Source organism: Falco peregrinus, chromosome 2 (genome assembly GCF_023634155.1).
Source record: "Falco peregrinus isolate bFalPer1 chromosome 2, bFalPer1.pri, whole genome shotgun sequence".
Lineage (NCBI taxonomy): Eukaryota > Metazoa > Chordata > Aves > Falconiformes > Falconidae > Falco > Falco peregrinus.
Genome location: NC_073722.1, coordinates 18,428,445 through 18,450,438, shown reverse-complemented (window position 1 = coordinate 18,450,438; position 21,994 = coordinate 18,428,445). Strand labels below are relative to the sequence as shown.

Sequence of the window (21,994 nt, the reverse complement as noted above, 5' to 3'; positions counted from 1 at the left end):
CCAAATGCAGATGTGGAGGGAAAAAACAAGAACACAGTATCATCAACTATCCAATACAGAAGGGATAACATCTGGCATTTCCTTTGCTAAGACAAAAACGTGAGAACATTATAACTTCTCTTTTGAATAAAGGTTGAGCAACTGACTGTTGCCAGGCTATGGCTCAAATTTGAGGATTTTAAAAGTAAAAAATCTCAAAATATTCATATGAAGTTATATTCATAAAATCAGTCTATTTCTCTTAACTAGTAAAGGTTTAAAAAACATAGTAATTTATTTTATTCCTAAATCCATTCATCAGAACAAAGGCAAAGGCAGGAGGAAGTAGAAGAAATACAGCATGGATCTTTGATTTATCCAAGAAGCATGAGATGCTGTCAGCCACATGCAAAGTTCAGGTGCTCAAATGCTTTTCAAATTTTTCAGCTTCTGCTTATCTGGCCTGTCCAATAGTGGTGATATGTAAACTCCAGAAAGCTGCTGAGCTGAAGGAAATCCAACTTTTTGGGTCTTAATACTTAGAGATCAAACAGTTTAAAATTACCAGGCCTCAAGTAGTTGGAAGCTGCCACAACAGAGGTCCAAGTACAATCCAGTGGGAACACTGCATCAGCAATCCTTTCAACTGGTCCCATTCTGCTTCCTAGACTTCCAGTCCCTGCGACTGGGGGTGAGGGGGGGAAACACCTTGCAGTTATTCAATCATGGAACAGTTAATATGCTGCTATCACTGACATGTAACGTTATAAAATATTGACAAGGACAGCTGAAAAACAATGACCCAAAAAGATACAGATTAACAAAGAGATGTTCTTTGTAGACATGCTGTAAAAAAAAAAATTAGAAGGCTTTTACTTAAGTTTTCAAAAATTCACGTCCTATTGTCTTCAAAACAGAACCATTTTGCCAACTTATTGATATGAAATACACTGCCTTCACCACAAAAATCTTCCATTGATCACACCCTCAAAGATTTAGTGACTGCATCTTCCTTCACCACAACCACTGCTACAAATACACTTTAAAACTCTGCTATTCTATGACCTATAGCTGTTTTCTTCACATCAAAATTAATACTCATGTACAAGGAATCACAGCATGCTACCACAGAAATTAATTACACACGCTGAGTACAAAAGCAAATTTACTATCAAAGTAAGAAAGACCTTAGATACAGTACATAACCAAAATTCCCCATGAGTCAGAGAACCTTTCAAGCAAACCAGAGGTTAGAAAGAAAAAGGGGAAAAAAGCCATAGCCAAGTTTTTGATGAAAGCAGCATGTCACAAATTGTAAATGGTTGAATTACATTACAGGTACATGAATGTACTGCTCACTAGAAAACCAGCATTCTAAACCACTCTGATACGTAACTCCAGATTGGACAATGCCCTTTTCACCACAAGAAGAAAATATTACATTGCCCAAATGTACCACCAGTTACAAAACAAGATTATTAAGGAAAAACATTCTAGCCATTGTGAGGTACTTAGTAGTATTACTGAAAAAACCCAACAAAACTCCAAGCACTCGCCCAGAATCATTAGTGTCTAGAAAATTAAAATCACTTAAATGTCAAATTACTTTCCCATGCACAGCTCACACTTGCTACCTAGCTCTCACATGCTAGTTAAATGTCCATTAAGAAGGGGACAAAACCATACCATTTTACTAATATTGGTCTGCATTTCAAGCCATGTCTACATTTCAAATTTGCATAGATACTCATCTCATAATCATCAGCTGACGCTTCGAGTTTGCTATTTGTGGCTCAATTCAGCTCACAGCTGAAAACTTAACTTCCATATCATTCTGAGGATGGACTAAGATCAGCAAGCTGATGATAAATCTGCTTCTTGAGAACTTAGCACCCTTTAAGGGTCTAATCCTTGCCAGTGATAAATAAATTCCAGACTGCACTGGAGAACAAAGGCATTACTATTATGCTAATGCTGCCCACTAATCTAACAGTGCAAAGTTCTGCAGAAGTAAGAGAACATAGACATGAGTGTATTTTTCAAATGATTAGCATGTCGAGGCTATGAAGGTAGAAACAGAATTAGGATAGCCATTTATGCTCTAATTATCAACAAATGCATGCTCTTTACTTAAAGCAACTTTCCAGGAAAGAACTGGAAATAACATTCATTGCAGCAGAACACTTCAAAGCTGTTTCTGAAACTGGAAACAATGTTCTACTTTCAAGCTGAGGTTCATGCAAACTAAAAATAAAATAGAAACCAAAAATCACAACACTTCCGCCACCCTTCCCTTGGTTTGCATGCCAGTTTCAGCCATTTTCACAACATACAGTAGCACAAAAGCTGAAAAAAAAAACCCTGAACAAGTGACCTTATGATCATCAAGCACATTCTGAAGGTGTTCACTGCAATGAATGATCAACATTTGGGTCTGTAGATACCTGGGCCTTTCAGTCTTTAATGAAGCATATCCAATCAACTTTGTGGTGAGACCAAAATAACTAACTCCCAAAATAGTTTCAAATTATTTTCTGTTTAGAAGGCCAAAATTAAAGCATTAAGAATCTGAAGTTAAAATGAATGTATGTGGTGAACTTAGCTTGACTGAAAAAGCCCCTGTAACTTAACCGATGTGAAGAGTACAGAGTACTTATCACTAGGTCCAAGAAATGTATTTTTTCTTTTAAATATAGCTTGAAATAAACTGCTTTTCAAATTCCAGGTGTCTCTTGAATGTGGGGCTACAGAAGAATTCAGACACACAGCAATATCACACCAAGAACACTTAAAAACAACACGCATGACAACTGCCATCGTAGGCTTGGTATCGAGCTCCCCACAGACTTTTAACAAGTATTATCGTATTGGGCATCTTTTAAGATTAGGCTTGCTGCCAGCAATTTCAGCAAAAGTGCATTTTAGTGTTGTATTTATGGGCAAAGGTTCATCACAACAGAATAGTTACCAATTTTATGAGTCTTTGTAAATCAGGAAGCACAATGACTACGTGGTGCATTAAACGTATTCTTCAGCAGCACTGCCCAGTCAGAAGGTACAACACATGTACTTCGTTCTAACCAAAACACCACCACCCCCTGACTTCCCCCCCCCCCCCCCCCCCCCAATTTCAGTGGGGTATTTAATTTCTAAAAATATGCTACAATGGCACAAAAAAGCATTTTGCCCTAAAAACCTTAATTCCTTGTGCGTCTTATGCAATCATATGATTCTTTTCAAAGTTAGAAGAACACAGAGATGAAAACCAGATAAAAATCTAGACACCATAAACTGCAATGCTTTCAGGGTAGCTGTCAAGATTTGGACAGCAGTGAAAGTTGTTATGGCCACTATTGCTTTTTAAACTTATCCTAGAAATCAAAGTTGGCTTTCTTAATTTTTTGAGTCCAATGAGGCATCGAAAGAAAAGCAAAAATAGCTCAGTTACATTGCAGTGATTTGCCAAAAAACATGCTTCTAGCTGCAGATTTCAGCAGCTCCACCAGCCTTAAACATGACAACACTTAACAAGTACAGAATATATTTACTTGCAGAAGGACTGAGCTGAAGATAAATAGCTAGCCTGCAGGCAAACTGTGACTTGGGTTCAGATGCCGAAAAACACTATTACCCCCTCCCTCCCACTTTAATCTCTAGATAAAGCATCTCCATATTCCTTTTGGGAAGAATTTATTTAAATAACTAGGATTATGCAATAGCTGACTGGCTTTTGTGGAATGAAATTCTGCATAAAGATTTTGAGTCAAGAGATAAATAGGAGAAATGGGAATTTCAGTGAAATCTTAATCTCTGCTCCAGGACCATATGGGCCACTTCAAACATAGGCTTCTCAGATCTCTGAAGTCTCATTTATCATAACACAAAAGGTTGAAGAGCTTCTGAAACACAAACTAGTAAGTTTAGGCATACACAAGAAAGCCAACAGTTAAGCTTTTGCATAAACACCTCACACAAAACAAACAAACAAACAAGCCAACCACAAACGACCAAAAAAACCCAACCGCCCCAAAAATGCCCTCAACAAAAAGCCTTACAGACAGGACTAGCCAGAAAAGAAGCGTATCAGTGACTAGGACCACACATTATCTCTTACAGTCTTTGTTTTCAATATCCTGAAAGCGACCCAGAGAGACATTTACTGTATCTTACTCTACCCCTGGAGATGCTTTATTCCAAACAGCATACCAAGGCCACCTGGAATGAAGAGTTCTTTGCATGCGCCCTCTATTCTGCTCAATCTATCCATCTCCCTTCTGTCCTTATAGAATGTCCTTTCCAATTTGACTTCCATGGCAAACACTCTACCATCAGTTGGACAAGTTACCACTACACTGTCCAAGTTGAAATGAATCCAGAAGGTTCATCTCATTCTCAGAATTAGCAAGAGAGGAAATAATAACATGCAAAACCTTAATTGTGTTTCTCCATGGAAAAAGGCTATTTTCTTCTTTTACTTTGCAAGACCACGTAGCTCATAGCTTCCCTCTTTACTACATCTAAGACAACTCTGTACACAGAAGAAGCTCTTGCCAACTGTCAATTCATAACTTTGGGGATTGGAAATTAACAGTGTTGTTTTGTTGTTGATGACAGGACATCAAAGCAAACCTGTAGCTTTAGCAGGTTGTCTGCTGTGACTCAGCTGCTCTAGGTGTTTGCTACACTGTTAAAGCACCACATATCCAGAATGAGCTGAATGCACCTGCATCAGAGGGTTTTCTCAGTAAGTTCCCCCAGAATCCAGCTCAGGACACGCAGCTAAACAGCTCTGTATCAAACTACAGCATATCAAAATGAACTGAGCAGCAGCAGTATCACTTTTAAGTGACTATGGGATGACTTTGTACCAAACTGTATAGCATCTGCATTGCTGGGTGTAGTCTAGGTTCTTATTATCTGGACTGCTAAGAGATAACTCTCTTCCACAGACAAAGCTTATTTTGCAGCCATAAACAAATATTAGAAGTAGAGGCAAATGTAACAACTCATGATAACAATGTCACTAAGAATTTTTGTTAAGAATCCAAGACAACCAACTTATCAAAGCTTTTTATTCAACTTACATCTTTTTGCTGACATAATATCAAAACTCACCTACCCATTCAACAGAGAGAATGAGTGCTTAGTTACTCTAGTTGTTCCAGAAGCAATGGTAAAAATTCACAAGTAGCTTCCTTCTTTCACATTTTCTGCTTCTCCCAGGAGAATTCATAGCCCGTATCCAATTGTTTGATTTTTTTTTTTCTTCACAGGAAACAGAAGTGACCTTTGCTAATATCACTGTAGGTGCTAAATTGACTACAGCCTTGTTGGTCCCTTTGCCACTGCCAGTTAGCAGCACTGGCACCAGAACTACTCTTGGCAAGTGGAAAAAAAACCCTCTTCACTGAATGTTCCAGACATGAACCCAGCAAACAGAAGAAACATATTTCAAGAAAAGACTGAATTCACTACATAAAAACAGGCTCACAGTTCCCACAAACTCTTGACTGCTTACAGTGCAAGTGTTATAGAACACCTACCCATGCAAAGCAGAAACAATCCACAGTTAAGAAAGTGAAGGTCACTTGTTTGCCCAAGTTGATATCGATAGGGAAAGAGAGACAAATAATTGTATTGTGTCATTTTATAACAATAAAACAAATATGCTAGTTCATCTCCTTGTTTGCTGTGTTCTTTAGTCCCTTTCTGCCAAGTACATACAAGCACACACCAACTAATCCAGGTAACTGAAATTCACCAAGATCAATGGTGAAGAAAAACAGGAAATGCAGTTCTTACAACTCCTGACACTGGACATGGTCTCTTTCATTTGCTAGAAAAGCTTTCACAGAAGTATATGTATACCCAAGATTCACCCCATACTGCCGGCATATTATCAAATGAAAGACCACAACCACACGTATGTGATCTTACTTTACCTACAATTATCCTAATTAACTGCCATCCCTCAATTCCACTACCATTCCAATAATGGGTAAAATAGTGTCATTCATTTTATGCATTCCCGATTTTCTTACTCTCTGACACTTTACACTTCGTCTCTAAAATGGAAAGATGTGTTTTGTCGTAAAGCAAAGAATTACAGAATCACTCAGCACCACATTTTTTCAGTCTTTTGTTTAAGCTAACCAACCAGGAGATTGCTTTAAAAAAAAGTCATGAAACCAACAAAAATGATGAATGCATAAGAAAGCTAGAGTTAACAGAAGGTAAGTGAAAAAATTAATCACTTAAGACTGCAAACTCACCATGTTTGCACATGTAACAGCAGAGTGAAACCAAATCATTTTAAGACAGACAAAATACTTGCCATTCTCATTCTCTACAGATGACAAGATACGGCAGTTTGTCTACATGCCTCCCAGAGTATCGTAGTTCTAGATTTATCAAATACAACACCAATGTCTAACTACAGCAAGGAAAAAGCCCAACCTTACTCCTTATCAAATGCTGAATATACAACTACTCTAAGTATCCAGTCTTTTTTCATCAGTTACAAGGAACACCAAGAAAGTATCAGGTGTTCTTCACCACAAATTTAACCATCTATAGTTGCAAAATTCAAAATAATAGTTCCCAAGGCAACCACAATTCACTCAACCAACGCACGCCATTCCCTTCCCATTACTCTACATTCTGTTAAGCGAATGCTCCCTACGTGACACAGCATACATACAACTGTATGCAACACATTGGAGGGACGGGCGAGGTACACAAATTAGCAACTTCGATATGTTTAAAGTAACAGTTAAAGTGATACGGACATAAAAGTTTTATATTATACAAGATTTTGGTGTGGGGTTTTTTGTTGTTTTTCTTTAATAGGAAATAAGACAGCTTGTGCCACCACTGCCATGTTGTTTTCTTTTTAAGAATGAATGGAGAAATACATACCCAAACCAACCACTTGCCCACATACCAGTTATGAGCAGATCCTTCTTCCCTTGGCAAGTTCTGGGTAATTTAAGCTTCTATAATAATTTTGAAAGGAAAACCAACAGCCAAAAACCCTTATATGTGAACTGCTAATTACATAGTAATAAATCAAGCACCTGCTACAATTTTTTAGGATTTACTGTGAAAAACATCCTAGCAGTATCTTTGTTGCACTATTATTTCAAATAGCATCCTTTGCTACTTAGACCACTGTGTGCATGACCAGCAGCATTACTTTCCTTGTACTCCAATTCCCTGTGCATATTAAGCCGGCACTACAGCTAAAGCTCTCCCATCCTCCTTCGGCATCTGCCCATTCATTTCCACACAAACATTTCCCCTCCTCCTTGTGGTAGCAAATATTTGTGTAGCTGCAAGGGCAGCCCAGATGAAGGAACCAAGCTGGGTTAAAGCTGGCCATCCAAACCGAACTGTGGGCCCCGCTTTCTCCATGCTGCTGATGCTGGTGTTCAACCCAGGAAGAAAACTACTTCACATAGCAGTGAGCAAGTTCTGGTGGGTCAATGGGCTGCGATAACTCGGTTCGAAGTCTATGAGCATCAGAACAGCACCAGGGAATTGCACCACAGCCAAAAATTCAGCTGAGTCAGGGGGCTTGGGAAGCCCAGGAGCCTCCCTCCCCTCCCAGCTTGGCATTTATACTCCCTGCATGGAGGCAAGGGGAAGATAAAACCAACTGTTTGAACAGTGACAGAACACTGGACTATGTCAGGCCATTTTGTACAGATTCATTCCAACCTAGAACAAAAGCCACTTTAGTTTTAATGTGGAGCAGTCTTGTTCTTCATTAATGTACTCTAATGTAGAACTGTGATCTACCTGTAGCTGCTTAACAGCTTACAAAGCACAAGAGAAGGGGAAAGCATGGAAAAGGAAGAAGCTGCCAGGGAAGAATATAGCCATTCTTCTCACCAGCAAAGCAGCAACAGGTACTCATGGGATTACACCAGTGCATAGCTACATCTTCTCCAAAGTAAATGGGAACGTAACACTTAGATAGGCTCCTTGAGTCCATAGGAGAAACTGCTGTTACTCCAAAGGAATAAAAAGAAACCCCAAACTCAGCCAGATCATAGAGATGGGGATCTGGTATGTGCCTTGAACTCATATGACAGCAGAGCCCAAAATTAAGGGCATAACACTCACATGGTTAGCAATACATTCAACTGCGTAAGTACGGCTTCCGAAGGGGGACGGCACACAAGTTGGAGGAGTTAAGAAGCCACTAATCTACATCTGGATCTGGAACGCAAGAAACCTGAATGTCTCACTTCATGTAGCTATGTACCCCCATCACTGATCAAGGGATTATTGCAGCAGTCTCATTCTTGCCTGTGCAACAAAAACTTATGTTTTCTAATGTTGTCAAGTGAGAAAGCCTAGCCACAGGCTGTACCAAAAGCCACATGCTGCTTACTGGTTTTCTAAGCAACTGAGGAAACCAAGCTTCTCAAATGTAAGGCCTGGTAACGTAAAATACAAACCCTTGAACAGGGAGTTCAAGGAACGTTTTCCACTTCTTATCAGGAGCTCCTACAGCTCAGAATAAAAAAGTCCAACCAACCATGAGTTTGTCTCCTAGGTACTTTCTATGAATCCCACCACTGTAAGTATACAAAATCTGTAGGACATGAAGATGTACTTCTAACAGCACGTGAAGAGAGCAAGCGCTACCCCTATAGCGCAGGAATGGCAATGAAGCAAAAGCAGACCAAGCTACAGGTAAGGAAGCACAGCTGGTTGCTGAAGCAGAAATCTAAACACATCCCCCCAGTCTACCTTGCTTCTTTTTTTGCCTCCCACGAGACATTTTTCAAATACATGTAAGGGAAAAGAATCTAAGGGGCTTTTACTGCTTTTCAAAACCTAAAGTAAAAGATATCCAACGCATGAGGTAAAATGTCTCTAAAGCTAAAATCTGACAACACTCTTCATCACACTTCAAATTTAAGCGTGGTTAGCAGAGACTCAACCTGAAACCACTTAAAGCTTTTTGAGAACTCAAGCCGAACCATTCAGAGCATTCGGTTACAAACTGTTTGAGCTTGGACATAACAGAAGCATAAGCAAACGAAAAAACAGCAAGTTGTTCTTGATACATAATCTGAACAGTCAACCTTGCATAACAAACTTTTGAAGCTTACTGCATTACAACAAGTGTGAAGTACCTTTTAAACCACTTTGAGAAGCTAGGCTGTATTTTCTAACATGCTCTTCAAGGCAGCCTTTGAGAGTGCTTGGCCTACAGAGAGCAACACTGCTGTATGTCTCTCTATAGGTTGACACAAGCCTGTACAAGGCATGTAACCAACAGTTACCGCTTGCTGACACATATGTAAACTGGATTACTTGGAGAATAAAGACAGATGAGTCCATCTAATGTATTTTATTTTACAAAAGGATTTCCCAACAAAAGAAGTACTCTCAGCTTTATATAAAAATTGCAAAGACAATTCCAAATTATTCTTGTATATTCAGTATTTTCTACAGTGGCTGTAATATATTTCTATCAACTGTTCAGAATCATCTGATGAAATACCATTTAAATATCTGTTCTTTCTTCACTTGAAATCTTAAATCAGAGAGCTTTCCTCCTGGGCACACTACGTTCCAGCGGCCGATTTCACACGTTCTCCATCCCGCAGCGCTTCGCAGGACTCGGAACATCCACACCAAGCGTTATGTAATTTTTACATGATACGCTTCGAAGTGACAGCCACACGTAATTCACAAAGGCGTCCTGACCATCAATACACCAATAACAAGCCAAGGCGACAAGGCGAGAAGCTGGGACTACCCCGATAGACGGTCCAGGTGAAAATTCCCCTCCCCACGGGGCGGCCGCCCGGCAGCACGCGGCAGGCGCAGGTCGCCCTGGCGCTCGGGCGAGCGAAGGAAGCGCGGCACTCGCCCCCACCGCGGGGCAGAGCCCCGGCGAGCGTCCCCGTAGACAAAGGCGGGACAGCGACACCCCGCACCGAGTCGGGCAGGTCCTGGCGGGGCAGCCCGGTCCCTCCAGCGGCCCGCGCCGGCGGGTTGGGCGAAGAGAGCGTCCCCAGGCCTAAACCGGCTGCCGCCGCGTCCCGCCGCCGCGGCACGGCCGGGGGACCGGGACCGCCCGGCCCCGAGAGGTCCCCACCGCCGGACGCGCTGTCCCGGGGGAGCCGGGCCCAGGCCCGGCGCGCCGAGCCCCAGCGGCACCGGCCGCCGCTCCCCGCGCAGGGCGGCCGTTCCCCCCGCGCGCCCCCCCCGGGCCTCACCTCACCGGCGGGCGGCGCGGGGGCGGTCGGGAGGCGCCGGGCTTCGTCAGCGGCCGCCGCCGTATTTCGAAAGATCCGCCATTTTCACCCCGTCACCACCGCCCCCAGCGGCCCGCCCCCGCCGCACCTGCCCCCGCCGCAGCACCCGGCCGCTCCGCCCCGCCACCGCCCCCCCCCCCCAACCCCACCAACTGTCCCGCCGCCAAACCCCGGCCGCTTCCGGACAGGCGAGGAGCGGGGCGGCGGCGCGTCCCGCACACATCCCCGCTCCGAAGGGGAGCCTGGCCGCCGGCCCGCCGCAGCTGCAGGGGCAGCTGGTCGCAGGGAGCAGCGGCTACGAGACCCGCCGAGCCGGCATCCCCGGCGGCGGCGGAGCGACTGGCGCGGCTGTCCCCGCAAGCCCGGGGAGGTCGGCGGGGCCGCTCGGGAGCCCGCCCCGCCGCAGGGAGCGCACCCAGTAGGGCCGGGCCTGCGCCTTCCCGGCGGCGGGCGGCTGTCAGCGCTCCGCCGCTCGCTCCCGGCCAGCGGAGCCGTGCCCGCGCCCCCTTCTTCCCTCTAACGCTTTCCCGCCCCTCGCACTCACCGGGCGGGCGGGCGCTCTTCCTCCTCCTCCTCCTCCGCCGTCGCCGCTACCTTTCTCCGTCGCCGCGCGCCCTCCGCGCCTCGCGCCGCCGCCGGTCCCCTCTCCTCCGCTACCGCGCCCGGCGGCCGCGGCGGCGGCAGCGCCCGCGACGAAGCCGCCGTGTTTGTTCAAAATCACGCGCCCCGCGCCATTCCCCCGCCGCATCCCATAATACTGCGCCGCGCCGCCCTGGCAACCACCGGCGCAGCGCCCCGCGCGCGCTGCCCCCGCCCCGCGCTTCCGGGCCCGCCCCACCCCGCGCCAGACGGCCCGCTTCCGGGGCCGCGCGCGCCACGGGAGGAGGATCCAGCCTCGCCGCGCGCTGGGGCTGCCGGTGCGCGCGCCCACCCACACGCACGCGCGGCTGCAGACGCCCGTATTTCGCTCCCTGCGCGTGCCGCCCTGCGGCCCCGGGGCGCCTGCCCGGGCGTTATCTCCGCGGCCGGGCTCTGCCCGCGCGGGCGCTCCCCGCCCACGTGACCCCGCCGCGCGGCCGCCCCTCTAGCCTTCCCGCGGCGCGGCTCTCTATGGTAGGAGGAGGTCTGCGGCGGCCAGGGGGACGGCGGCGGGTGGGTGAAGATGGCGGCCGCGGTGAGGCAGGACCTGGCGCAGCTGATGAACTCCAGCGGCTCTCACAAGGACCTGGCGGGCAAGTGAGTACCGCCGTGGCGGGGCGAGGCAGATGAGCGGCCGTTGGGGCGGGGGAGGTGGCGGACCCCACCACAGTATCCTTGGCACGCATACTCGCCTCACAGGGCGAGGCGGCTCTTCCCAACGGCCGCGCTTTTTTTTTTTTTTTAAGTAAAAAGAGGGCGGGAGGAAAGATTTCACCAGGTGGTTCTGTCAGTTTTTTATTTATTTGTTTCTCCGCCGTCGCTAACGGCGGCTTGCAGTGTGCGGGCGGTGCCCTGGCGCAAGCAGCCGCCCGGGGCCTGGGCCCTCCGCCGGGGCTCCCTCACGCCTGCCCGCCGCCCCTTAGCGCCCCGCTGCCTGCCCGCCGGCCCCGCGGGGATGGTGAGGCGGGGAAATTAGTTTTTCTCGACTGCTGTAGATGCGTCACTAACTCCACCATCGTTATTATTGTTCTATATTTTCTATAGGTGGGTATTTTGGAGGGCAAACCTTAGGGTTTGAGCTACTCGTGGTGCAATGTGTCACATAGATTTTTCTCTCCCGCGAGGGTTCAGTCAGATGTCGGTCAGTCAACTGAAATTCTGCAAGTTCCAGTCCCGTTGCTTGTTTTCTAGAGGAATTGCTTCACTTGAAGGAGCGTCGTGTAAAAGTTTGGAAATAATCCCCTCAAAATGTGGCTTCAGTATGATTGTAATACTTCATCAGTGTTGCGCACACTGAGGTTGTGGCCCAGGCCAAGTTTAGTTAGGTTTATGAAGCGTGAAAACGGGAGTTGATATTTTTGCAGAAATTAACACTTAAAAACAGCTGTGCCAGTGCTCATGTCAAGTGGCCATAACGTTCTGTTTATCTTCCGCTCCCAACACTGTTCTCATTCTCATTGAATAAGGCATTTTGCACATTTGACTAACTTTATTAATCCATGAGTGATACAGTTTTAATTACTTTTTCTGTGCACTATCCTAGGGATGTGGATTTTTTTTTTTAAACCTTCAGAATTGCACATATATTTACAAATAACAAAATGGTGAGCTATGTTATCTGAGAATCTAGTCCTGGGATTTAAAAAGAGCCAGATACCAACTTGAGGTGAATCTTCTTACATTTGAGTACAAACACTTTGGAAAATTGCCACCTTAAAGGTATAGAAAATACAAGCAAAGTTAGGACTTTGACATAGAAAGTAAGCAGAGAAACAAACAGTGTTAGTGAAAAAATGTGTCTTTTGAGTGATTTCTATTTATTTATTTATTTTTAAATCTGTGGACAGGTATCGTCAAATATTGGAAAAAGCTATTCAGCTGTCAGGTGTAGAACAACTTGAAGCTTTGAAAGCTTTTGTGGAAGCAAGTAAGTGCATTTGGTATAATTGGTTGCACACTTGAGTGAAGGTCAGAGGTCTGTGGGATTACGTATTTCTTAGTTCTATGTGAGGCTACATAAAGACATGATATGTTGATCCTGTTGGAACTCAAAAACAACTAGAAGAGGAACCATTGTTGCCACATTCAGAAGGTATAGGAGAATGGACTTGTAAGCTTTGTTAGTTATTATAACTTTCCAACCTGTCAATGTGACAGTGATGGAAGGTGAAAAAGTATTCTCTGTTGAATGCTAAAATTGATACTGAATGCCAAGCAATACTTAAACTAACAACGTCCTTCTCCCATCTTGAGTTTGCTTGAAAAATTGTTAAGAATAAATGGTTAGGGGTTTTTTTGTGTTGTATTGGATATTTGGTTTATTGAATACATGTATAAATGGTTGTATTTTTTGAAAGTTTATTCTTAACTTAGTGAACTTTGGCCTAAAGTTCTACTTTGTCCAAGATCTTTCAGAAACAGAAAAGTGATTCAGAAGGTAACATCTCTCTCAACTGTAAATCAAAGTGAGAAATTCATTATTATCTATGAGGGGTTAGAACTCTGGTGACCTCTAGTGTAAACAAACAGTTTCTGAGAGAAAAAAAATCACCTTTTAAAAACAAAGAAAAAAACCCCACCCTTTGCTTGGATACAGATTTAAAACCTTGAAATATTAAAATTTAATATAAAAGTAAATAATCACTTACAGTGAAGGCACTGAGAAGCATTGCATCCATCTTGTTTTTTCTTCCATGTGTTGTCTCTGAACCAGTGGTGAATGAGAATGTCAGTCTAGTGATCTCACGTCAGCTGCTGACAGATTTCTGTACCCATCTTCCAAGTCTTCCTGACAGCACAGCCAAAGAAATTTACCACTTCACCTTGGAAAAAATACAGCCTAGAGTTATTTCATTTGAAGAGCAGGTGAGAGATCCGTGATGAGGGGTTTTTTGTTTGCAGGCTTGGCTTTGGGTTTTTTTGCCCTTATCTGCTGACTATTTTAAATCTTTAAGAAAGCTATTCAAAACAGATATTCCTACTTAAGAGTCCAATTTTGCATTCCTGTACATGCAAAACCTGAGCTAAATGCATAGTATTTAGGAAATGCGAAGAATACAGAATTTGTCTCTTCATTGGAATGCTGTTCATGTAATTCCTTTGCTACCAGAAAATGGCTTCTTAAAATGAAACAACGCTTAAGCTACTGGAGGTACTATTGAGAGACAGACTGGTACTCCTTATATTGTTTTACCCAACTAATGGAACAGGCAGGTTATGTAAAGAGAGAAGCTCTGACAAATAGCTTTTGTTTCAAAATAAGTATGTGTGTGTGTGTGTTAGTATAATCATTTTACCAGGAAAAAATGTTTTCTTGGAATCCCAGTTATCGTTAATTAATCAACATGCTGCAGTTCTTTTTCAGTTCAGGTCCTGGTTTTGTTTTAGGAGTATTCACTGTGATCTGAGAGTTCCTACAGAAGATATTTATATAAAAAGCCTTTAGGATCTAGTATTCAAGAAGAAAAGCAAGGGAGTTCGTGTCATGATTTGTATTTGCTTCTCTTTATCTTTTGTCTTTTTAAGCAGCTTTTACTCTTTAACTGTTTCTTTACTCAGTTTCTTTAACTGAACATGCTTGCCTATGTTATAAGGATTATGCATAAATTAAATCCAAGATTTGAGATGATTTCTTTTTTTTACCCACACTTCTGCTTACAAAACCCAGATTATAAGCACTGATGTTTTTACCTGCTGACAGCTGCTCTACAAAGTAGAAGTGTGTGTGTTAGGATCTAATCATAAGTCACCTTGTTCATGTCTCATGGGCATGATATGAGGTATAACAGCAAGAAATAGTTTGTGAATCTTGGTGCTCCAGTTCTTGGAAGCTTTATTTCATCTTTTAAAAAACTTTCTAAAAGGTTACTACTTATTGCTCCTTGAAGATAAGCTCCTTTGATCTTGTCACAAGTTTAAGTGGAAATGCATCAAATCAGCACTCATATTTAAAAAGCTTGGTATTAAAGCCTGATGCAGGAGTCTCACTCAGGACTCCTCATGCAGGAAGAGTTGCATGCTTGCAGGTTGCTGTGTCTGTAAAGCTGGGGTGTGTTGAGGGGATTAATGAACAAAAACAAATACTGTGAAAGTTAATACAGAACCATTCAACTTTCATAGCATTTACTATTGATTTTATTATTGTTTAGGTCGCTTCAATAAGGCAACATCTTGCATCAATCTATGAGAAAGAAGAAGACTGGAGAAATGCAGCACAAGTATTGGTGGGGATCCCTTTAGAAACAGGGCAAAAGTAAGTACTCTGCTAGACACAGTTCTGTGGTATTAAATACACTTGCTCCCCTTGTACTTAACTAGACCAGTGAGTGAGAATTTTGGGGTTGCATATTTTTCCAGAGTTTCGATAGTTCAGGCCAGAACCTGCTGCGAGATGACAAAAGTATAGTATGATGACTGTACATTACGGTAAACAGTTCAGTGGGTCAGAATACTGCACCAGAAGTTTTGCATTACCTGTTAGTCTTGTTGATAAAATACTATCAAGAAGGCTATTTACCGGAATGCTTCTGAGGTTCTTGAAAGGTGGCAGTTCTTCCACGTGTTCACTTTTACAGTTCAAAATGAAGACGTTGTTTGAAATTGGATACTAACAAATACAGTTGAGTTTTCTTGTGAGGTTTTGTTTGTGAGTTTGTGGTTTTGTGTTGGTTTTTCTTTGAGTGTAGAAACCTTGCTGTTCCTTTTCACTGGCTGTCCTTTCTGTCCTTTCTCTGTAGGCATATAAAGGAATTGCTGTAGGTTTTGCCTGTTTAGTGTCTATTTGTTCCAGTGCAAGTTTGCTTCTTAACTCTAGTGGCTCACCACTTAAGGCAAATTCCAGTCTACTAAAAGCATATTATTAGAGTACGCATTTGTGTCTCGGTAGACAGCATTATTTCTGCTGATGGTTGTAGGAGCTGGTTCTATATTAGCATTCATTTCAGATTTCCTTACTCTAAACCGAGAGCACTAATTTTCATATTAGGGAAGAAGAAAGCAGAGTAAAACAAATGTTGCCAAGTGCTAAAGAATTGTAATAGATGTTTAAAACGGTTAAGAGCAAGGGTAGTTGTGGAGCAACTCTGAGCACTTGATTTTCTGTTTCTCTACAGACAGTACAATGTAGATTATAAACTGGAGACCTACCTGAAAATTGCCAGGCTGTATCTGGAGGATGATGACCCAGTTCAAGCAGAAGCTTATATTAATCGAGCTTCCTTGCTTCAGAATGAATCAACTAATGAACAGCTGCAAATCCATTATAAGGTTGTCTGACTTACTTTATTGCTTTCTCTTTCTGAAGGTAGATGATTCCACATTGAGATGTGTTTATGCAGTGCCACTAAAACTTTCATAATGAGGAAAGAGACAAAGGGAAAAGCTTCTAAATGGTTTTGGGAGCTTGAGAGCTACATCTTAGCAATAATTAAAAAGTTCTATCCTTATGATATGGTGCTAAGTCTGTGAAGGTTCCTGAAATGCCAAATGTGCTGATTGGAAATAAAATTTAGGCTTTAAAACATCTGAAATATTGTTGGAAATACTACCTACCTTCTCCTTTGTAAATCTAAGAGGGGAGAAAAATCCAATATTGGATATTGGGGACAATGGAAGCCCCCCCCCCCCCCCCAATAATTAAATAGTAAGTCCTATCCATAGAAGTAGCTGTAAGTCTCAAGTAGTAAAGTAACTGTTGACCTTTCTGCTTATTTGTGGGTTTACTGTATACGTAAGTTGTACACTCATTTCTCAAACTATTTTAGTAACTGAGATGAGCAGTGATAACTGTAGTGCAGTATTACCAATCAGGTGTGGTGGTGTTTAAAATTTTACAACACAAAGCAGATGTGCCCTGAGCTGTAGCTCAGGGTGTGGTGGTTTTGGTTTGTTGGTTTTCCCTTTTCTTTTTTTCTTCCCCTCTGTGCTATGTTTTAAAGTGTGCACTCATTTGAAAGTGTAAATATTTTCTGTAAGCGTTATAAAAGCACAAAGGAAGGGAGAGAAGAAATATTGAATGCTGCCAGTGGTTCTGAAAGGGAGAAGCAAACACTTGAAATGTGTAAGTTGCTACCTAAGTGCTGCTAGCTGTCAGTGTTGGTAGTGAAGGGGAAGCTTGCATAGCTACAATATCAGCTGTACAATATTTCATTAGTCTTTGGCCTTTAGATATTTGCAGTGTTTAACATGTGATTAGTGCTGGGAAATGCCCTTTCCAATGCTTTCCATAATACTTCAGCAAGAGCTTTACAAGTCAAGCTAATTATTTGAAGACACAGATTTCCCTAGGATGCAGCAGAGCAAAATTTATGGGAGTTGTCACTTGATAATGGGGCAATTTATACACACCTGTATTATGCAACCACCCCTGTTAGTTTTCTTTTCTGAAACAGACATTCTTTCTAGGTTTGCTATGCTCGAGTTCTTGATTACAGAAGAAAGTTCATTGAGGCTGCCCAAAGATACAATGAGCTCTCCTATAAGAGCATAGTCCATGAAACTGAGCGACTGGAGGCACTGAAGCATGCTTTGCACTGTACTATTTTGGCATCAGCAGGTAAAATACACATTATGTTTTTGTGTAAAAGACCCAATGTATTTCATATACCCTGAAGCAAGTCAGCTGCTGGATTACTTGTGGGGAGGGATTCAGAATTGCAAATGTGATGTCAAAATTACCTGTTGGCATACTGTTAACTCAGAGTTGGATTAATTCTGTGTCTTTGCTAGTGATAAGGTGGCATCTTGGCTAAAGGTGCAAAAGAGTCAGTAGCAAACAGTATTTTGGAACTGAACACAGCTGAGCTCCTTTGGTAAAGCTTTGTTGGTTAATTGCATGTATTGAGAAAAAAAAAAGATTATAACTGTCTGTTGTTTAAAGACTCAATGATTTGTTGATTGCTTATAAGGATGATTCCTTACTCTCCTAGGACAACAGCGTTCTCGCATGCTTGCTACACTTTTCAAGGATGAGAGATGCCAGCAGCTTGCAGCCTATGGGATCTTGGAGAAAATGTATCTCGACAGAATTATCCGTGGAAATCAACTGCAAGAGTTTGCAGCTATGCTAATGCCTCACCAGAAGGCAACTACAGCTGATGGTATGTATTTCTCTAAAGCCTCGTAATGCTAGGTGTTCATCCACATGAATTAGACTTGCCCAATGCAGTCAAGAAATGTGATGGAAAATAATTTAGTCTTGCTTATATGATTATTTTAAAATTATTTCCCAGCATATTACCCTCATGAGTGTAGCTTAATAGTAAAGCTTCTTAGCCATAGTTAATCTTTCTGATTGGCTATTAAGGTTTTGAAATACTCGTGTGGAAGATAATGTGTAAAAATGTTTCTGTGTCCATGTACAGTCCTCTTCACTGACAACCTGCAAGTATTTCTAACCTTGCCTCATACTTTGAGTCTGTCCTTTTGAGCTTCTCCAGTTCTAAGGCACTGTTACAAATAGGGTGCCTAGAAATATGTGACTTGCATGTAGGCTGTCAGTGGTCTGTGTGGATGATAAATTTATTTGAACTGCTTCCTGACTTGACAGGAAGATGGCAGATAGTGAAGGGATGACTTGGACCTCACAGTATCTCCAAATTGTTTTCTGGTCCTTCTTGCTGAGATCTTACTAGCTCTGTTCTTCCTGGAACCTCTGAAAAGTGAGAAGTAATGTGAAGTAATGACTTCACTGGAATCTTAAACACACTGGTCTCTATTTCCTAGATTAGAATAAATATTGAAGTGGAAAAATACATAAACGTGAAATACCTCTTAATCAGGAAAACCTTCCTAGTGAACAATCCTCATTACTTAAGGGCAGCTAAACAACTGTGTAATCACAGAGGTGAAAACTGGTTAAAGGTACTTACTAAAAATAAGCTGCAGCCCTTTCCTTGGGTCAGTTTGTTCTTTATTTATAACCTGTTCTTTTTGTCCATATAAGTTAAAGAATGCAAGTTAGTTGGTATTTAATAATATGCTTATCTTCAACTGGAAGTTAAGAGGCAAATGAGTTAAACCATTAAATCAAGAAGAGAGAGATTAGATGAGGGTTTATCACCGTACAAGCACCATAAGAGAGGTTAATTGTACCCCTAAGAGCTGTAATGAATTAAAAAAAAACCCCAGCAATGATCTTTCCATTTGTCAAGCTAGGAGCTGATCACAGGAGGTCAAACTCCCTCAGTTCGGGTGCTGAGTCTTCTGGCAAAACCAAAGGCTCCACTTGATTATTCTAGAAATCAAATAAAAGGGTTTAAGCTACTTGTCTCTAAAGTCAACCACATGCCATCCATTTCTTTTTTTTTTTTTTTCACTTTCCTCTCTGTGGCATACCTTCTGCTCACTTTCCCCCTTGGGGGGAAAAAAAGTCTGCTCTACAACATAAACCAAGTATTTCAATCTTACAGTAATGGATGTTTTTCTCATTTAACCCTAAGGTTCCAGTATCCTGGACAGAGCTGTTATTGAACACAACTTACTATCTGCAAGCAAACTTTATAACAACATTACTTTTGAAGAGCTTGGAGCATTACTGGAAATCCCTGCAGCTAAGGTATCAGTTTTCTACTTCCTTTGTAAAAACAAGGAGCATCAGAGACATGAGAAAACAGCTGTGTTCAATATTAGGAAATAATGAAAACTTCCATACTATGAGGAAGTTTAAATATCTAGCACATCTTATGACAAGGAAAGGTACATGATGTGAAATTAACAATGGTGGAGTTAGATGCCACTGATAGTATGTCCAATCATTTCATAATTGTATTGTTGTCTGTAGGTTCCTCCCCTACCAATGCATGGAGCTGTTGAAAAACCCACAAGGACTATCAAGTCGTAATAATTTTTAACTTCTTTTGGAAGAAAAGTAGTTTCTAATATCTTTCTTCATTATTTCAGGCAGAAAAGATAGCTTCTCAGATGATAACTGAGGGTCGCATGAATGGATTCATTGATCAAATTGATGGAATTGTTCATTTTGAGAGTAAGTTTGACCACAGTAATATTTCTGTATGTTATTTTTTAGCACTATTCAGAGTGAGCTTTTTCAGTTTGCTGCCTTACAGGATAAAGAAATTGGTTTCTTACCATCTTCCATCTGAAGTGAGCTTGCTGCAATCAGGAGGTGGCAGAGTTTGCCATAATGGAGGACCACACTTCACCCACCCTCCCTGCTATGTATTTTCTTACCCCCAGGAAAATGTGAATTTATTCCAGCAGTCTACTTGTAGGAACAGGTTCACCAGGAAGTTTTCTGTTCAGTTCTAATTTGCAATGCAGGACTTATGCTTGTAACAGACAGCCAGAATCATTGTAGGTTTCGAATACAGAAATAAGCATGATGTAGCTGCAAGGAAGGCTTCCTCTGTGAGGTAGGTGAGGGCAGTGGCAGAAGAAAAGGTTACAGTTGAAAAGACATGGAAATTGCTAAGAAGCTAAGAATTAACTTTTGTGTGGGCTGGTTGTTTTGTGTTTTTTTTGCAGCTCGTGAAGCTTTGCCAACTTGGGACAAGCAGATTCAGTCACTGTGTTTCCAGGTCAACAACCTGCTGGAGAAGATAAGTCAGACAGCCCCAGAATGGACAGCGCAGGCAATGGAGGCCCAGATGGCTCAGTGACTGTGCAGCAGTTGTCTGAATGGAGGTAGTCAACTGCCTGCTGTGCTGGAAGAAGGGAACTGAGTAGGACTGTGAACCAAATGAATAACCCACTTTTATTTCCCTACCTTCTGCTTTCACTGTGGCTAAGAATTAGGTCATACAGTGTTTGGTGTGACAGTCCCCCAGTTCTCTTGAGCATAGAATGATGCTGTTGCTGCCTCTGCATTGCACTCTACTGTCCTGAAAGCTGTAGTTTCCACGCAAAAGCAGCTGTAATGTCTGCAGCAAGCTTTGGTTTTGGTTTATTTAATTTTACTTTTTTTTTTTTTCCACTATATTGCTATAGCTTTGTAGCCCATTACTTCCTATGGTGCTTGTTCTGCTGTGAAAATGTAAGTGCCATGTTTCTTTTAGTTGTAATTATTCTAATAAAGCTTGGAATGAGCCACTTGGTTTAAGTGTTGTAGGGGCCTGTTGTTTTTTTTTTTTTTTTAACTTAAGCAATAACTTGAAGTAAGTTGGGTTTTTTTTTTTCTGAATTGTCAGTTTCAGCTCCTGAAAAATGTTAAATGAAAACCACCTTTTTTCCTCCTCCTCTGTTTATAAAATGCAAGCCTGAAATCTTAGCTGAAGGAAATACTGACCCTTCTCCCGCACTGGTGCGGGAGGGTGCAGACTTATCTGTGCTGAGAGATGGGGCAGAGACCAGCGTTCCCAAGAGAGCTTGTTGCACTGATAGTGACAGTGTTGAGAACATAGCACATGCCAAGTAAGGTAAGCCAAGCATGCTTTTTGTTTTATTTTCTAGGTCAGCATGAATTGATAATTTTACAAAATTATCCAGTGTTTTTTTGGAACTAGAGGTGTGACAAAAGACTTTGACAGGTAAGTATTCTGCAGTACAAAAAATTAAACACGTGAAACTGGAGTGGCTGGAGAATACTGTGCCTATTACTTACATAATGAGATAGGATGATGAGGTGAAGGTCTCATGTGATAAGCAGGACTAATTTTAAATGCATATGCCCAGCAACAAAATGCCAAAGTGGCCCTTCTGATGTTTGTCAGTCTGGAGCTGTACACTATACCCATCTTTACAATCTGTCAGCTGTACATGGAGTCTTACTGTGCAGTTGACTGAAGAGGTTTCCATCAAGAGCTCATCTGGTAATGGAGAGCCAAGGCAGAGTTTCATCAATAGCTGTTCCTGCCCAGAGATTATGTTTCAGTTTGAGGTGATCTTGTTTAGGTTGTAATTCCAGCTTTAATGTGAATTACCTTAGTTCCTTTTTCATTTCAGTGAAGTAATAATACTGTTAATGAGTTTTCAGTCTGCGTTCATTGTAGTCTTTTTGTCTCAAGATCTAGAGGATGTTGATGTCTTAAGAGTGAAAGGTTGTGGTTTAATTCACAACTCAAATGCCTTCATTTTTGTTTTGCCTTTTTGTTTTTTAAACATGTTTATGCATTTATATTTGTAGTGCTGTTGAGACTTTT

The 21,994-nt window shown here is 42.2% G+C and overlaps 3 protein-coding genes across 9 annotated transcripts in view; 2 read left to right on the top strand and 1 right to left on the bottom strand.

Annotated features, from left to right (window-relative positions):
* Positions 1–11,027, bottom strand: part of LIN54 (lin-54 DREAM MuvB core complex component) — a 41,521-nt gene extending 30,494 nt beyond the window's left edge. For 5 of the 7 annotated variants that reach the window (XM_055796223.1, XM_055796228.1, XM_055796226.1 and 2 more), the window contains exon 1: positions 10,804–11,027. The gene's annotated coding sequence lies outside the window, so the exon portion shown is untranslated. Of the gene's footprint in view, positions 1–544; positions 1,676–10,220; positions 10,346–10,803 lie in introns of those variants that run through there. The other 2 variants (XM_055796225.1, XM_055796224.1) reach the window with 2 other exon arrangements.
* Positions 8,650–10,779, top strand: LOC129783982 (basic proline-rich protein-like). The gene is made up of 2 exons (XM_055798056.1): positions 8,650–8,682; positions 9,766–10,779. The coding sequence occupies exons 1-2, from the start codon at positions 8,650–8,652 to the stop codon at positions 10,777–10,779; spliced, it is 1,047 nt and encodes a 348-aa protein (XP_055654031.1).
* A 197-nt stretch (positions 11,028–11,224) lies between the features above and the next one.
* Positions 11,225–20,955, top strand: COPS4 (COP9 signalosome subunit 4). The gene is made up of 10 exons (XM_055796230.1): positions 11,225–11,495; positions 12,746–12,825; positions 13,612–13,763; positions 15,047–15,150; positions 16,010–16,163; positions 17,301–17,451; positions 17,825–17,995; positions 19,337–19,452; positions 19,797–19,881; positions 20,382–20,955. Exons 1-10 carry the CDS (start codon positions 11,422–11,424, stop codon positions 20,513–20,515), a joined length of 1,221 nt encoding a protein of 406 aa, XP_055652205.1. The 5' UTR covers positions 11,225–11,421; the 3' UTR covers positions 20,516–20,955.
* The last annotated feature ends 1,039 nt before the right edge of the window (positions 20,956–21,994 follow it).

Excerpts from the sequence above, each read along its gene's own strand:
- LOC129783982 (XM_055798056.1), top strand. The coding sequence starts at position 8,650 with ATGGCAATGAAGCAAAAGCAGACCAAGCTACAG. Across the intron at positions 8,683-9,765 it reads AAAAGCAGACCAAGCTACAG|ACGGTCCAGGTGAAAATTCC; the intron begins GTAAGGAAGCAC and ends CTACCCCGATAG.
- COPS4 (XM_055796230.1), top strand. The coding sequence starts at position 11,422 with ATGGCGGCCGCGGTGAGGCAGGACCTGGCGCAGCTGATGAACTCCAGC. Across the intron at positions 11,496-12,745 it reads CACAAGGACCTGGCGGGCAA|GTATCGTCAAATATTGGAAA; the intron begins GTGAGTACCGCC and ends ATCTGTGGACAG. Across the intron at positions 15,151-16,009 it reads CCTTTAGAAACAGGGCAAAA|ACAGTACAATGTAGATTATA; the intron begins GTAAGTACTCTG and ends GTTTCTCTACAG.